At 39.3% G+C, this 18785-nt stretch overlaps 1 protein-coding gene across 6 annotated transcripts in view; it reads right to left on the reverse strand.

Moving 5' to 3' along the window:
* LOC136864441 (sarcolemmal membrane-associated protein) overlaps positions 1–18785 on the reverse strand; it is a 700905-nt gene that overhangs the window by 364691 nt on the left and 317429 nt on the right. For all 6 annotated transcript variants that reach the window (XR_010859312.2, XM_067141439.2, XM_067141440.2 and 3 more), the window contains one exon: positions 17139–17281. Coding sequence is in view for 5 of the 6 variants with exons in the window: in XM_067141439.2 (XP_066997540.1) it covers positions 17139–17281 (143 nt within the window). In the remaining variant the exon portion in view is untranslated. The remainder of the gene's footprint in view (positions 1–17138; positions 17282–18785) is intronic.

Consider the following 18785-nt stretch of genomic DNA (forward strand, 5'->3'; position numbering starts at 1 on the left):
TCAAACCCAACAACTTGACCCTGAGCTAAGCATAAGAAGATTTTAAATTTATTGTTCAAAACACGCGACTTGCGCCTATCACATCGCACAAGCTTATCAATATACATCATTATTTATTACCAAACCTCCTACTGACACGGATTTTACAAAATACAGTACCATGTAACTCAGCATCAACACGTTTTTAATTTAAAATAAGTGTGTCAACATTGTAACAATGGACTGAATGAATGAGTATATGTGTGAACAAGATCAGTGTCATAACAAACTGGTGAACATATTAGACTTTCAAAGCTACTCATTCAAGAATATTTTATTATCACAACACATCATTGTTATTTAGCACTGCCCATTCATAAGTAGTATAGGTAATGTTTCAATATTATATGTTGTTTTTTATTAAGACTAAGGTTCTTCAGCAGCTGAAGATGACCCACAAATAGGATCGAAACTGATACTGTTATGTAAAAATAATTTAAGTACCTTATAAGAAATAAATGTACTGATTAGGTGGAAAGTTCCTATCTTTATAGTTAAGATCACAAGAACATACATGTGTGGAAGAAGGGTGCCATCCATTACAATAACAGGCATTATCATGTATGAATGGGTGGTCGCTGCAATTGAACCCACTGTACCATAAATCAACTTTGCTCCCTTAACGGCAAGAGTTCTCCCAGAACGTAACTCTACAAAATCTTGACTGATCTACATTATCTGCTCTGGTCTTCTATATCAGCAGCATCACCAACAAATCTGCTGCCAACTTTATGCATGAACTTGTGAGAAACAGTACTGTTTCACTCTTGAACTGCTGCGCGATGATTTGGAAGCTTTGAATGTACTGTTCAGATCAATTTGTGCTTTAAAAGACATCGCCCGGATTCGTAATGTTCGGTTGTGTGTATTTACATGTATTTGTATTGCAATGAACTGATCACGTACCTCGTTATTTATTCTTCCTTGTAGCACCTTCCTCTTTCTTCTATGTCGTTTCAGCGTCTTTTTGAAGTTTTGAAGAACTGTCTTGTTTTTAGTCTTTTTGTTCCATTACGGTAGTGAATTTGATACTAGGGGACATGTTTAGGACTACACCAGGAGGACACCATTGTGGAGGATCACTTTCCCTTGGCTGCTTCGTCCAAATTTTGTAAGCTTCTGCTAAGTAACCTTCAGGAAATTTTGATCTATTTTTCTTTGGTGGTGATGGATAATAAGAGGAACCACTGCTCTCGTCACTGCCACATAATGCTGGACTGATTTCTGAAGTCATCTCATTTTCTAGCTATATCGCTGGATCATCCCCAAAATCACGTTTAATGTCATCTTCATCGGTGATTTTTTCATGTATCATAAGAGTTCTATACTTTTCAACAATAAACTCTTCATCAAGCAGCTGTTTCTGTTTTCCAATCTGTTTGAAAACTATGCAATCTACCCTAGTTGGCTTTTCCTCTGAAGTACCGGAGAAATCCACTAACAACTTAACGACCACAGCTGGTTTAATTTTGTAACAGCCTACGCATACAACAGGTCACATTCATCTCTAATACATAACTAGCAGACTGCATGGGATCTCTGCTTGTCGACTTCCTCAAGTGTGGAACTACAATCAATGCACAACGCTATGAAGACACTTTGCAGAAACTGTGATGTGCCATTAAGTCAAAACACCCTGGAATGCTGTCAGAGTCATCCTGTTGTATGATAATGCTCGCCCCCATACTTCCTATCTGGCAAAGGCCATGCTTCAGCAATTTGGTTGGGAAACACTTCAACATACAGCCCGGATATTCCTCCTTTTAATTTTCACACTTTTGGTGACCTGAAGAAAGACATTCATGGATGTTGGTTTCATTTGGATGAGGAAGCGCAAAAGTGGGTGCAGTTGTCGATTCGTCAGCAACCTACCTCTTTCTACAAAACTGAAACTGATTGTCTCGTCTCTCAGTGGGATAAATGTATTAATGCTTGTGGTAATTATTTTTGAATAAAACCATTTCATGGTCACGTTGTAGCAGGTGTTCGGTTTTCACTTGACTGACCCTTAAATGTTTGATGCAAAAGGTATATGGAAATTGAAACATGCATTTCTGCAAACAGTATCAAACATTTAGTGAAGCACAATTGCGGAAGTAATATCACATCACAGAATGATAATTAATTAATGTTACCGAGCTCGATAGCTGCAGTCACTTAAGTGCGGCCAGTATCCAGTATTCGGGAGATAGTAGGTTCGAACCCCGCTGTCGGCAGCCCTGAAAATGGTTTTCCGTGGTTTCCCATTTTCACACCAGGCAAATGCTGGGGCTGTACCTTAATTAAGGCCACGGCCGCTTCCTTCCCACTCCTAACCCTTCCCTGTCCCATCGTCGCCATAAGACCTGTCTGTGTCGGTGCGACGTAAAGCAACTAGCAAAAATTAATTAATGTTATTGGTTTTTATGTCCTGCTAACTAAGTTTATGGTTTTCAGAGATGCCAAGGTGCCAGAATTTAGTCCTGCACGAGTTCTTTTATGTGCCAGTAAAACTACCAACACGAGACTGACGTATTTGAGCACCTTCAAATACCATCAGACTGAGCCAGGATCGAACCTGCCATGTTGGGGTCAGAAGGCCAGCACCTCCACCGTCTGAGCCAATCAGCCCAGCAGTCACAGAATAACCTAAGTTTCTTGTTGCCTTTTATCTCTATTACATGTTTGTTTTATTAGTTGTAAGATATAACGCTTCAATTTTCCTATTATTAAAAATTCGCTGTTCAATGAGTGATGCACTTTATTCCTTATGCCAATTGACTGGCCCTACAAATGATGCCAGAAAGCCAGTGAAAAAGCCTTCTGTGAAATTTTGTGCACTGTAACTTTCAATCCTTTTAGACCCTGCAGGGCCATCGGTTGCTAAATTTAATCAAAACTGCTACAGACGTGAGCATGACACATGGAAGGGCGAATGCTGAAGAATTAGTTCCACATCTGGGCAGTGTATCCAGAGCATTGTCCAAAATGCTTCAGGAGGTACAGGCCAATATGCTTCAGGAGGTACAACTGGTAGGTGTGTCAGAAGAATAGTGTATTACTTTTACGACTGATGGATGACGGACAATTACACGTGCAACTACTATGCCTACAACACTTTAAATGCACATTATCTCCTTCAATGGAAACTTCAAAGTAGAGTTACATGTAACGTCAAGTTGCCCGAGGGTGAGCCACATATAGGGAAAAACATTCATGATGTTCTAATTGACAAGGCTACAGAATTCGACTTGGACACAGAACTCTTCAGAAAGTCTTTGGATGAATGGTGAGTGTTTTTTGCCTTCAGTACAGAGGGTCCCAGGTTCAATCCCCAGCCATGTTGATGATTTGAATTGTGTCTTGTTAATTCCTCTGGCTCGGGAATGGGTTATCTGCATTTGTCCCAGCACACTGCTCTTCATATTCACACAGCACACCATGCTAGCAACTATCACAAACACTCATAATAGTGATTTTCATCTCTCCACATATGGTTGGCATTAGGAAAGGGATCCAGCCATAAAACAGGGCCAAATGCACATTTCGAACAAACCAGTTATCTCTACAGGGATGTGGAATAAGCAGTAGAAGAACAGATCTCTTTAAAAATCTCCATGTATGGTAAATGAAGATGGAGTTGTTTGACAGATCTTCATACTTAGCTCTCTGTTTCTCAACAGCTGTACTTGATGAAGATAAATCGACATTTACCTGAAAATGCTACACAATGGTTCTAATCTCTCGGAAAAATTGAGAAAACATACTTCAAAACTTGTCCTGTGAGGCATGTACCCATGAACAATAATCTACATTTATTCAGTATGAGAGACAGCACAAAGAAAGCAAGTTAAGCATAGTTCCTATTAATGTTATGTAGTCTAGCAATATTTGCAATAAGTTCGTAACAGAACATGTACTAGAAGTATACTTTTGTGAGAACTGTATACTAAATGTAACTATACAAAGGGCGGGGGGGGGGGGGGGAGTTTATTCAAACCGGGCGAGTTGGCCGTGCGGTTAGAGGCGCGCTGCTGTGAACTTGCATCCATGAGATAGTGGGTTCAAATCCCACTGTCGACAGCCCTGAAGATGGTTTTCCGTGGTTTCCCATTTTCACACCAGGCAAATGCTGGGGCTGTACGTTAATTAAGGCCACGGCCGCTTCCTTCCAATTCCTAGACCTTTCCTATCCCATCGTCGCCATAAGACCTATCTGTGTCGGTGCGACGTGAAGCCACTAGCAAGAAAAAAAAAGAAGTTTTTCAACCAGTGCTTGCCATTACATATACTGTTGATGAAACGAGGAGCGCTGTATGTGCAACCGGTGTCAGTGCAAAGCAAGTCTGCTTGCTAGTAGTGCCTGACCAGGGCTGACTCTGCTGAAATAGCAACTTGCTTCGACACTGTAGTGGTAGTACCTTGCTGTACCAGAACTGCCCTGGAACTGCTCTCTCTCTCTAGTGCAACCGTGCACTGAAACTGCAGCCGTTTTCCAGAAACACAGCCTGGCTTGACCCAATGCAGGACCCTGCACTACACATTATTGAACACAAAGTCTTTCCAAGAAAGGGATTCACATTATATTTTCCATGATTCCAAAGAAGTTTATTTTCTTGAAGACTTAAAAAAAAATTTTTAAAATGCATAAGTTCTATATAGCTAATGAATTTGCTTCAGTTATGAGGGATGACTAATTTGATATGTCAGTAGAAGAACTGAAAATTTATTGTGAATATTGTTGGATGCAGAATAAAAGTTATGTTATTTTTCAGTTCCTCCACTAAGTGTTCTATGATATTAACAGTGAAAAAAAAAAAATTGTTTTTGTTTGTTTGTCAGACGTTTTAATGTTCCTTGAGCACAGTCCTATACAGAATTTGGAAGATGTATAAGACGTGATCAAAGAGTTTCCGTTTGAGGGCGTTGCTGCAGTGGACATGCAACATAGTGTGACTCCAATGCAGGTATACAAACACAGACATGTAGGCAAAGGGACTAGTGTGGCAGTCGTGTCGTGTTGAGGTGTGTGTGTTAAATTTGGCTATGTGCACTACGGTACCATTATTACCAAATGCGTCCAAAGAGGACCAATGTGCTGTTATTCTGTTCTTGGCTGCCGACGGAAAAACACCGGAGGACATCCCATTGGAGAATGAAGACCGAGTATGGGGCAGCATGTTTGTCGAAAACCATCATTGTGGAATCGTGCACCAAGTTTCGTGCTGGTAGTGTTTCGCCACAAGACATCAGTCGATTGAGGAGGCCAGCCTCATCCATTACAAACAACAAGCGCGCGAAGGATGAGGCGATTAGAGCGGACTGGCGCATAACCATTTGTGCGATTATCATGCCTTCGTTCACCTCAAAAAGGCCTTGAAGGTTTAACATTTCCTGTCGGACGAGGATGTGCAGCAGGCGGTTACGGACTTCTTCACGCAACACGGGGACCTTCAACTTCATGCATCAGTGGGATGAGTGCCTCAATGCTCACGGCAACTTTGCCTGATTGGCGTCCTGATTCAGGACCGTACAGCTGTCGAACGGAACCTTTTTGATCACCCCTTATATACAGTATGTCCGTTAGGTCATCAGCCCAGAGACTGGTTGGATCCTCAAATAGCACCACCAAAGACTATGCAGTTATTTATACAGTGAAATCTCGATACAACGATACCTTGAGGATGCAAAAAAAAATATTGCTGTAGAGGAGTTATCGTTGTAAAGAGAATTTGGATTAACACCTTCTCATGTCAATTGGTGAACAGATTAAAACCTGGAAATTGAATTACATTAATTACTTACCATATGGTACCATTTAATTTAATTTAATTACTACAAACACAGTGTATACGATTTGCAAGAACAGAAACACAGAAAGAAATATGAAATTACAGTACTGTATCTTACCTACATTCAGCAGAGTACAGTCATGTTAACAATGTGAAGTAATTACATTTTCGTACACTTGCAGCACCTGTTATTCACACTATGCATCACTTCACTATTGTAAACTACTTCACTTAAAGAAATCTGAAATGGTACTCTGTTTGACAGTTTTCTTTACAGAAAGTGAAACACACAAAGACCTGATCGCGTCGAGGTTCACCAAGTGATTTTCTAGAACACATGGAACATTGGAATAATAACAATAAGTTAATTTATTAATTTGACCACCTAATCAATACAATAAATATTGTCTTTGTTGAATTACATTGACATGTTAATTAAAATGGTACATGTTTCGCCTTACATACAGGCATCATCAGCCATGGGTTTAACCTTGAAATAAAATCAGGCACTTGATTTACATATAAGTAAACTAAAACTAATTTATAAAAAACCTTGAAGAGACTTAAAAATTTAACATATGGTAAGGACTAGTACATTGTTGGTTTTAAAGATATTGCTATGAGTAAGAAGTTGACGATTGGTGAAAGTAATTGCAATATTGACATTGTAAGACACTATTGTAAGTAAAATGAATAAAGCAACAGTTTGTTATAGACAAGTGCTAAAATTGCTATAAAATGATGTTGACCGACTAGCGGTTAGAATTAGATAACGACGAGAATGACGATCAAAATCGTATGTTTTAAAACATAATCTTGACTTTATTTGTCACTTGACCATGTCAACATTAAAATAATGTCAATGTCAATGAAATTCAACAAACAGGATTTATTGTATTGATTAGGTGGTCAAATTAATAAATTAACTTATTGTTATTATTTCAATCAAATATCATCAATACAGATCAAAAATGATATCTATCATGTGTAACACATGGAACACTCGATAGAAAATTCTACAGTGCTTCACAAGATGCAACAGCTTGTGGAAGAGTAAGCAATGGTTCATTATATCGTTCTCCTTCATCCTCTCCTTCTTCTCCTTCATCTACCGCCTGGATTCCCTGAATTTCCTCCACAATTGTTTCATCCATGAGTTCAGAGAACACAAAGATTTCATCATCAAGCGAAAGGTATTCTTCCGACGCTGGAGCATTCTTATTCTCACCAAGCTGTTCACCAAAGTTAGAAAGAACAACACTACCCAGTACTTTCACACTCACGTCATACTCAAAATCGTCGCAGTCAACCTCTTCTTCAGTTGATCCTGCCTTTCTCCAACAATTCCTCACGGTCTCTGGTTTCACTCGTTGACAGCTTATAGTTGTCATGTCACATGCTTGTTTTATATTAACCTGTTGCGCATTTAACAGATTTCTTTCTAAGTTTGTGATAATCCTCTCGAGCAAGTTGGTTCTGAAGTATCCCGCAAGACGCTATATTATTCACATATCTAAAGTTGCAGGATCGAGGTACAATATGCCGGGAAGAAGAAGACCTCCCCATGTTGCAGGACCGGTAGTTGCTTGTGAGCTGCGCAATTATCCACAATGAATGTGATGTTCGTTTTCTTCTTCTTCATTTCAGCATCCAGTTTCAGAAGCCACTCTGAGAACATAGTATCGGTCACCCACACCCTCTTGTTTGCGTTGTAGTCAACTAAAATTTAAAATGAGAAAACTCGTATATAGGCACAGTGTACAGTACAGTACAGTACAGTACAGTACATATAAAAATAAGAATCGGAAAATTTTACACATGTAATTTTGCAAAGAGTGATTTTAAAATGACTTACCTGGCAAACTTTTAACATTTTTGAAGCATCTAGGCTTAAGACTTCTTATTAAAAATGGCCAGAGCTTGAGCATTCCTGTCTGGTTCACACACAGGAGAGCAGTTAAACGTTGCTTGGATTTTTGCCTCCACTGCATTTCTCTCCTTTCAAAGACAAGGTTTTCTCAGGGAGAAGTTGATAAAAAATCCCAGACTCGTTACCATTATGGGTATCTTCTGGTGTGTATTTTTGTGCTATTTCTTTCACTGAATAACTTTGACAGTGATCAGCGTCACCTGTCGCAGAAGACTTCTCTTCTCCTTGAATTGATCTAAAAGTTATACCATGACGATCTCTAAACCTAATACAGTAGAACCTCGATAATTCGAAATTGGTTAATTCAAAATCCCACGTAATTCGAAGAAGCTCTCGTTCCCAGAAACATGAGATACAGTTTTGCATGTTATTTAAATTGTTTAATTCGAAATACGGATAATTTGTAATTCGAAGTACAATGTCGGCCCCACTACCGAAATTCAGACTTTTAATTGGAAACTGCCTTTACATTTTAAAACAATAGTATGTTACAGAGTAATTTCAACTCAAAATGTATCCGCGTCATAATAGAACGCGTGTTCCGGAACGCGGAGGGGTAGCTTTCCGCACTTACACTCACTTCGGTGGGTCTACAGTGCGCTTCATGATTGCCAAGTTGAATGAAATCGGAATTCTTTTGTATTCAACCTTTTAAGGAACACCGTAATATCACGCAACAGGCAGTGTGCGGGAAAACAGAATGCGCGAACACTGGCGATGCCGACAGTTGACGAAAAAGCGTGGCTCATATAATAAATTCGTAGGCACCGAACAATACTGTCATTGCCGATGAAACCGCATTGCTTTATTTTAATGCGAGCCCAAACGGTCTTATGGTTTTGAAGGAGAAAGTGCCAGCCGGAGAATCGTACAAGGGTGGGGGATGGGGATCACTGTAGTGTGTTGCAACTGCAATGCACATGGAAGCGAAAACTTAATCTCCTCATCATAGAAAAGTTCGATAAGCTACAATGTTTTAAGGGCGTCGGGCACTTTCCATGCCAGTACAGATATCCAAAAAATAATGCATTTGCACAGGGGAACCAGCATAATTTATCCTCGTCTATGAATTGTGTGATTTTTTTTCTTTCATTGCGTGAGGTTATGTTCGTCAGTGGTTTATCCAAGTGCATTATTTGGACATTGTAAATGCACCTTGTTGGATACATTTCGGAAATAGTTTTTCCATGGCATTGGAAAGGTTTAAGCTGTGAATCGAGGTGATTACATGTATTAATGGGTCTTAAAATACTTTGTGACGCGGCAAGTGTTTACATTTCTGAAGTACGAGAGAAGTGCCATGGCAGGAAATCGTACAAGGATAGAGTCATAGGAAAGTTTGATTTTAAGGGCATCGGGTACTTTCTGTGTAAATACAAAGCATCAAAAATGCATACAGTATAGTACTCCAATGAATAAAGCACTTGCACATGGGAGCCAGCAAAGATTTCTCCTCGTCTTTGAATTGTGCTTTCTTCTTTTTTTTTTCGTTGCGTGAGGTTATATTTGCCAGTGAGACATGCAAATGCATTATTTGAATACTGTAAATGCACCTTTTTGGATACATTTTGGAAATAGTTCTTTTTTCATGGAATTTGAAACGTATAAACTGTGAATCAAGGTTAACTGTATGCAGTAACGGACCTTGGAATATTTCGTAACGTGGCAAGGGTTGTTATTTCTGAATTGTGAATTGGCGGTTAATTCGAAATTACGTAATTCGAAGTCCGATTTTTGAATTCCAACGACTTCGAATTAACGAGGTTTTACTATAAGCCACCCATTGCTGGCTCTAAAGTCATCTACACCCAACAGGTTAGCAAACTTTCTAGCTTAGGCACAAAGTAGTGGCCCATTAATTGGAATTTTGAGGGCTCTTTTCTCATTGAACCACTTCAATGTTGTAGCATCAACGTTTCTGTACGTCGCAGTTTTTATGCACTTTCTTCCAGGATTTACAGCATTTGATTTTAACATTTCCTTGATCTCTTTTCTTTTCTTCCAAAACCTAGCCACTGTCGATTGCGAAAAGCCGTGTTTTCTTGCTGTGTCTGTTTCGTTCCCCCATCTATTTCGTTCATTATCATTAATTTCTGCTGTAGACTTATTTGTTTCCAGCAATGTGGAGCCATGCTGTAAATAATACAGTAATGTTCATACAATACAGGAAATAGCACTTCAAAACACCTGCACTACCTCTCCAGGGGAAAAAAAAAAAAAACATGACTGCGGCAATGACAACAGTCGCTGGAATGTAGAAAACAATGTACAGTACCAGTTAGAGGCCAAGGTCTTGGGTTAACCAAATGATATGGGTGATTTGAATGTGTTACCATAACTTACTTCTCTAGAATAAAAGGTGGCTAAAAAAGCAAAAACATATGACTGAATAATAGCTATGGCTGATTCTAATGTTATTAAAGGTATCTGAGACATAAGTAGGATAGAGAGTGTAGAGAGAACCAAAGAAGGTCCAGTGTTCCCTAAAAGAGTTAAAAGAAGGTGACCTGCAATTATGTTAGCGGCTAGACGAACAGCTAACGTTCCTGGGCGAATGATGTTTCTAATAGTTTCAATACAAACTATAAAAGGTATGAGGACTGGAGGTGTTCTAATAGCAATTCTACAGCTACTGTATTATTGTTTAAATGCTAAAAGGTATGCATTCCTTCTAGACCTTCTTGGAATTCTATACCTGGTGAATTCCTAGAGTTGCACAATAAACCTATCCTCAGATAAAGCAGCTACCCTACAGTATACAGTAATCACTTGCTTCCTTGCTTACGCAATTGAAAAGTTCGTTCTTCATTACGCAGTTACATATGGTCCTGATAATTTTTGTGCTTAAATCATCATAGTACAGATAGGATGTTCGTTGGAGGGAACTGTAAAATGGATCGAAGTAGAGAGATTTTTCGTTAGAGAGAGTATCATTGCAACGAGAAAAAAATAACATTGTATCAATGGGTTTTATGCCGGGACCACAATGTTTTATCGTTATAGAGGGGATAATCGTTGTATCGATAACCGTTCTACGGAGATTTCACTGTATACAGTATACAGGTATTATAAACCAAGAGACTTTTATTGGGAATATTCTTGATGAAATTATGAAAGCACACAAGTGACCACAACCATTTAAGTTTGTTTCTTTGTGACCAACAATAGGTTTCTTTATAAGACAGGATGATCCATACTTTATTTAATATCAGGTGGCTTACAACAGAAAATGTCTGACCGCATCAGTGGCTCCGGAGAAGAATATATTCCCAGTTCAAAATCTTCACCATCATGAATTCAGGCTCCTGGTCATCTGCATGAAGAGCTTTTACCCATTACTCTTCTTACATACAAAGACCTTATGGTGTTGAAAAACCTCAGTGATGAAGCTAAATCTTATTTTGAAAATTTAACATACAGTAAATCAACAAGGTGACTGAAAATTCAGTTCCAATTTTTATTTTCAACCAAATCTAATGTGACTGTATTCTCCACACACAAAAAGTGATGTTATTGATACTCATATCTTTTAATCTGTTTTATGTGACTTTTTTTTTTTTTTTTTCAGCACTACAATTTGCTATTGAAATAAACATACACTATAACAACTCAGTTATCTTTCAAATATCTCATCACTGAGGATGCCGTGCAGTACCTCATACATACATACATACATACATACATACATACATACATACATACATACATACACAACGTACCAGGAAGGCATAGACCCTGGCACATATAAATCATAAATTTTATTTTCTAGCATACAATTCAGTTCCACTGCATGAACAGCTGTATGAGAGAATGTTCTCATACCTACTGCACGACACGAGGGAGAAGGCGAGTCAAGCAGGGTAAAGTGAAGTCACCGCCGCCTGAAGCTTACTTCCCCTACCAAAGTTTCTCGATTATATTTTTACAAACTTTTTAATGCCTAGACCGATTAACACAAGACCAACACCGAATTATAGCTAATGTTCTGGAAGTAAAACCCTGCAAATTTGAAGTAAATCCATCCAGTGGTTTCCGAGATATGACAATTTAAAGTTTGGGAGAAATACTCGCCCCTCATCACCTGATTCCAAGCACTGCCCACCAGACGTGTATATATAGGCCACTGGACCAAGGCCATAGTCAGTGCAGTCCCGTGTACAGAGTCATGTGTGCACAGTGTGTGTAGAAAGTATGCTCCACCGCGATTCGCGAGGACATAATAGTGGCCGTACTCAAACGCTGTTGTAATAGTAAAAGGACGTCGTACCGTGCGTGAAGTTCCCGTCGCGTCGCGACGACTGTAAGATTCTAGACGTTTTTCAAGGTGAATTAGCGTGATATAATACTTGCAAGTTTATTATAAAGGTGAAGCTATAATAGGAAGTAACAATTGAAGTGTCTAATATTTCAATGACCAAAATACGACACCGTGAACTGTAGTAATTCCACATAATTCTAAACTGTGCCAATATAAATCATTGCACGTGGTAAACTGAAATCGTAATTTAAAACCACTTCTAAGACATATTGCCCTTCCAGTGAACTGTGTGAGACTGTATTTACTCAACATTCGTCCCATAACAGGGTAAAAATTAACTATTTTCATTGTGCACTGTCTCGATCTTTCGATCACTACGGTGAGAAATCCAGTGAACATTAAGGACATTTTTCAATAATATTAAGTAGTACAGACTAGTGTGGTGTGAATACAACAATAAAACCCCCTTAATCTGTTAATAATATTTGTTCAGAGACTGTGATAGAAACTGTGATAGATCACGTTTTCAAGTGCTTATGAACTATGTATATAAAAACTGTATTATCTAAAGCATGGACTGTAAATGTTAATTCAATGCCGTTAAATCAATATAAAAATAGAACTGTGCATTACGACGGTGTGTAATATTAATATCCACAAATATTTGTGAATTCAATAGTGCTGATTGAACTTTTCGTGTTCCGACATTACTTCCAAGAACAACGGAAATCTTGGCAAAAGTGCTACGAGATCCTGCTACATTAAACGTCGCTTCCAACGAGGGATTTACATGGTTTTTTCAGTTATGGTACCCATCGAGGAACGTCAACGAGGGAGATTGATGTGATATCTTCACTGAACATCGCCGGTGCTGAGTTTTGAGTCTTCGTCCGCACTCCGCGGAATGTTCCAGACACCGTACAGCACAACTCCAACATTAGTAAGCAGATCTTCTTGTAATCTGAGTGCATAATCACAACTGACTGACTTTTTACCAAGCACTTTGTTCAGTACAGTGTTCTTACAAGTGCTGCGTGTGGATATTAATTCATAATTTCATCGTCAGTTAAAAGTTCATATTTTGCTGTAAATTTCTTTCTAAGTCATTAATTAATTGAAGTGCTTTATTTGTTTCCTTTTTTCAATTTCAACAAACTGAAAGACATACTGCAAGAGTTCAAATATTTAATTTATCACACTTTCCATGACAAGTGTGTGTTTATTTTGTGTTTCGAAATTTAGAAAGACTGTAGGTCAGCACCATAAATGATGAACTGACAATTTCCAAGGTGTTAAGTAATATGTGTGTGGTTTAACATTTAGAAAGACCGTAGGCTATTCATGATCTATAGAAGAACAATAATTATTTTTGAAATTCTCAAGCAAACAGACGTCAAGAAAATCATAACATAAATCTTTTTTTACATTTTGGCAAATAATAACTACCAAATTGAGTTGCAAGTGCAGGGTGATATATCTGTGGCTATTATTAATAAATTTTATAGAAAAAAGAATTACCATCTATTATTCGCCCTGCGATACTATCCGTCTATGTACCTGCTCCTAAAAAACACCGGACACAACCTGAGATCCTTCCCATGCTCAAAGCCCAAAATCATTTCCCGGTACAGAGAGGATAGACATAATAGATGGTGCCCGGAACGTGAAGGGCTCGTTTGGAGCCACGATACGAGACATAATAAATACCGATTGGAGCCACAATGGACTCAGAACACCCTATTTGAACACCATAACCATAATAGATAGTACACCGTACGATACAAGGTGTAATAAATTTCAATTAAAGTACAGGGATCGACTTAGAGACTCACAAACGGAATTTCAAGAATCCCATGGTAACATCTCGCAAGCTCAAGTAAAGCTAGCTCAGGTTCAGAAAAACCTTCGAGATGCATTAAAGGATGATGTGGGCAAATTACGGAGTGAGATAGGGTTAATTAAAAGTACTCAAGGAGAGCTTGACAAGCGTATTACAGGACAGCTAGACAGCACTCATACACAGATAGCTGCTTTCTGTAAAGACGTGCAAGCTATTAAAGCTGACTTGAAAAATGGAATTAAAGGCTTAGATGCCTCAATTAATTCCAAAATTGAGAATTTGTCCGAAGAGGTCAATCAAATGAAATTAAGAGACCCTCCGACTGACGTCACAATTCCTGGTTCGTCGAGGGAAATACATAGCACAACAACCCTCATCAAAATACAGGATGACAAACCGGTAAAATTTTCAGGACGTGACGAGTACACCGCCTGAGAATTCCTGTTGAATGTTGAAGATTACCTGCAAGAAAATAGGGTAGAAAACGACCGAAAACTTAGAGTCGTATCTAAGCTTCTAGAAGGACGAGCCTTATCATGGTTCATAGCTTTTAAGAGCAGCTTTAAAAACTATGAAGACTTCAAACAGGCTCTTCATAAAAGGTTCTGGGACGCTGAGACACAACATCTCCTCAAGGTGCAATTATACGCTAGGAAATACAACACTTCGCTCAATACTTCTCGGTATTCAGATAATTTCCTAATGCAATTAAAGAAATTACGATTCTTGGATCTGCCTTTGCCAGATATTGAACTCATTCAGATTCTGACTCTTCAATATCCGCCTCATGTTCAGAAGATATTAGTCGCTGCCAATATTAAAACATTAGAGCAGGGCCTCTCAGGGTGCATGCGCGTGGTGCATGCACTGTGCACGGTGCAAAAGACGACTTGGCTTGGTTGACCAGAGTGCAGACCCCCACTCCTCGATTTGGAGCGATAGCGCTTACTCTCTCTTTCCTCACACCTGTCTCGCTCGCTCTGCCTGTCTCCCTCTGCCCCACTTGCGCCGTAGCGCTCCAAATCCGGGCTGACTTGAGCCGAGTATAGGCGAGTTGAGCCGAGCTTAGCCGAGTAGCCCAGAGACGAAGCATTGATCCGAGCCATGCCGAGCGGCAGCGATGCACAGTGCACGGAGATGTTGCGCCTCTGTCTGCACGCGTGAGATTTTGGGCGTTTGAGAGGCCCTGCATTAGAGCATTTTGACGCTACTTTGCGCAGACTAGACATAGCTAATACCCAATCTACTCCGAAGAGCAGCAGAAACAGAGAAATAAGTACAAACTCTATGGAGATAAAACCACCGGAGAGAGAGGAACCCAGGCCACGGGAAGAAGGCCGAACAATCTCTACCAACCCAACACGATTCCGAAATTTTAGACGTCAGAGGAATCAGGACAGACATCCTTACTGACCAAGGAATTCATGGAGACAGCATGAGAGCACTCCTGAAGCAAATCGCGAGTCCAGAAGACGGAACTTAGAAAGAAGATGGAGGGATACACAGGAATACGTCAGGGAAAGAAACTGCAATCCTGATGAACCTGGAGCCACGTCCCTGGAATACCAACGCCAATTCGGACCGAGAGAGCAACGATCGCCTGACCCCGAATCAACAGGCGCGATAAAAAAAAAACCGCTGATCACACAGTAAGGAGATTGACTGTAAATCACGATGAGGACGAGATGTCGGATTATTGTATTAATGTCATCAATTACTGGCACATTGATGATTCTGAATTGTTGCTTGAAGACGCACAGACACAAAGGCCAATAATTACTCGTTCATTACCTGTTATTACTGTACGCACAGGCAACTTGCATGTGATTACGCTCATTGACTCTGGAGCACAAGCCTCTTTAATTTCTGATAGACTTGTGGACTCACTTAAAAATCGGAGTAACATTTTATTATTACCTGCAGCTCAGATTAAAGTAAGAGGGATAGTTCCTGGTAAAGCAGTTAAATGTAACAGGCATTTTTGGAATTTGAAAGAAATAGCCATTCATTCGAACACATATTTCTGGTAGTTTCATGCCTTAACTTCAACCTGATTCTTGGATCAGATTTTATGATCAAATATAAGGGAACCATTGATTATGATGCCAACCTCGTGAAATTGAAGAATGATTCCGTAGAACTACAGCTGGTAGAACGAAGCGACCTGGAAGTTCAAGAGAATGGAGCCCGTGTTGAAGAAGCCGGTGGTGACTACAGAGAGCCTGCTGCAAGCGAGGAAGCGCCAGCCGTAGCAGACAGTAGAAGAGGTGACCAGATTGAGGACAGTGTAGAGTCCCTGTTTGAGGAGAACTCCATAATAGGTCCAGATTATGTAATGTCAATAGCCAGTGTGGTTGAAGACCCAGAAATCAAATTGAAACTAGAGGAGGCTAAGAATGAAGTTTTACAGAAATATTCATGTGTGTTCGATGATAAGCCTGGAGAGATAGCTGGTTATGAGTATCATCTCAATGTAACTGACTTATCCCCTTACCAGATAAAGCCATATCCCATTCCAGAAAAAATATAGGGAAGAAGTTCGTGATCTAATCCATAAAATGACTGATGATGGGATAATTTTGCCTTGCGTAACTAAATATTTGAATCCATTGGCTATAGAGCATAAGCCTAACGGCAATATCAGGATTTGCCTCGACGCTCGTGCCCTCAACGATCGACTGACATTAGAATACGACCGTCCTCCACTACTTAAGGATATCATCAGAAGATTCCACGGCATGAATTTCTTCAGTTGCCTTGACGGAACTTCCTCATATTATCACATAAAACTGGACGCTGAAAGTAGACTTTTTACAGGCTTCTTGTTTGAGAATAGGACCTATGTTTTTAACAAAATGCCTTTCGGAATTAAGAACTTTGGAGCTGTGCTGATAAGAGCCTTAGAAAAACACTTATCAGATGAAGTGAAGGACATAACTACAATTTATGTTGATGACATTTTAATTGCATCGAAAACTTTCGAAGAGCACGTGAGAGATGTCAACTTAGATCCTTCCCATGCTCAAACCCAAAAATAATTTGCCGGTACAATACATACATACATTACATGCATTACATACATTACATACATGATTGTATGAACCAATAAATATGACATCACAGGTGTTTCAAATTTTGAAATCTGATAGGAAACTGCAAAAAAAAAAGAGTCACCTATTGCTCCTTCCCTGTACCCTTCCTGTATAAATATGATAATCTCTTCTATATTTCTCCATAAACTTCAGTCATGGACAGTAGATTCTTAACTAAAATCTACATAGTATGCCAAATAATACCAACCTCTCCAAGTCATTAAGTTTCTGGATAGCCTCCAATTTTTCCTGCAGTACTTTCTGGAGTGATTCCTTAGCTGTTCCCTGATACTGACTTTTGTCTTCTTGCAGCTTTCGAAGCTCCTCACGAAGTTTGTCTTCAGCAAAATTCTGAAAATTAGAATTCATGTTGAAGATATAATATAAAGAAAGAAAAAAATTATAAAGCACAATTTACCCAAGCAATGATGTTATTTGTAACACAATGGCATGAAGTGTGTACTGTACTACATCATATATTCTACTACTTTCTGTAAATTTTCCATATTTATTTAGGAAATATGGAAAATCAGACCGAGCAACGTTGGTTTTACCAATGGTCACAACACTATATATTTGTATACAGAAAACATCTTTATGGGTAAGGTCTGGATCATCCAATTACCGTATGTGACAGCAGACGGTACTACCTGTGACTGTCTGGCCAAGCGTCAAGCAACAATTACTAAACTTTACCCGCAAAGGGAAGACCAACAGCTATGGGCGGAGTCCTCCCTTTAGAGACCAGGTGAAGCCCTTGTGGAAGAAATGCCACATAAATTCCTCAGAAAGGAGAACATGGTTCAATGGTTTAGATGGCAGAAAAGGACCCCAATTCAAACGGCAGATAAAATGGAAAAAATTTCTGCTGTCAGCAACGTGTGTACTTCAGTGAAGCAGTTGCAAAATGCATGTGTACTCCTGAGGAACAGCCTAAAGTTACACCTGGCAGCAGATATAAAATGCCCCTGAGAGTGGTGACCCCATCATAATAATAGCCTATATATATGATGTGGTACTTCTAAACTTGTCTTTGAAAAGGTTAGGTTGTACCCTGCAAGTGACACGCAGTTCTTTGGGTACTGGAGGAACTGTGAAAAATGGGCGACCAATAACCAACATCACGAAGGTGGGCATAACTAACCTTACCTCCCTGACAGCAAAAGCAGAAGTGGTGGTGGGTTTTATGGAGAAAGAGAGTATAGAAATGGGTTTGTGTGAAGTTAAATAGAAAGAAGACAATGAGGAAATTATATACACTATACTGGAGTGGTGGCCGAGAGGCAAAAAAATGGAGTGAGCTTGATAATTTCAAAACAGCTGGAAGAGTATGTGAATACGGCAGAGTACATCAGCAACAGGATAATGAAAATTAGACTTGAGAATGCAGAACGAAGTGAAGGACTTCATACAAGTATATGCACCACAGACAGGGAACAAAGAGGAGGATATTAAGAAATTCCTGGAAAAGCTAGAAAAGGAGATAACTGATGTGCAAGCGAGTATAATGCGAGACTTAAATGCACAGGTGGGAACTGAATGATATGAAAAGGAAGAAATAATCAGACCATATGGATATGGGAAAAGGAATTAAGGAGAGAAACTAGTTGACTTTTGTGAGAGAATAGACTGATTATGGGCAACACGTGGTTTTGGAGGGAGAAAAGCAGGAATATTACAAGATATGGCTGGGGTGACAAAATAATAAAATAAATAATTGATTACTTTCTGGTGGAAAGGACAAATCGCAAAGAGTTGATGGATGCAACAGCTTTACCAGGAGAAGCATTCGATGGAGATCATATACTTGTAATAGCAAAAATGAGAGTCGGGAAAAAATGAAAAAAGTGAAGGA

This window comes from Anabrus simplex, chromosome 2, assembly GCF_040414725.1.
Source record: "Anabrus simplex isolate iqAnaSimp1 chromosome 2, ASM4041472v1, whole genome shotgun sequence".
Taxonomy (NCBI): domain Eukaryota; kingdom Metazoa; phylum Arthropoda; class Insecta; order Orthoptera; family Tettigoniidae; genus Anabrus; species Anabrus simplex.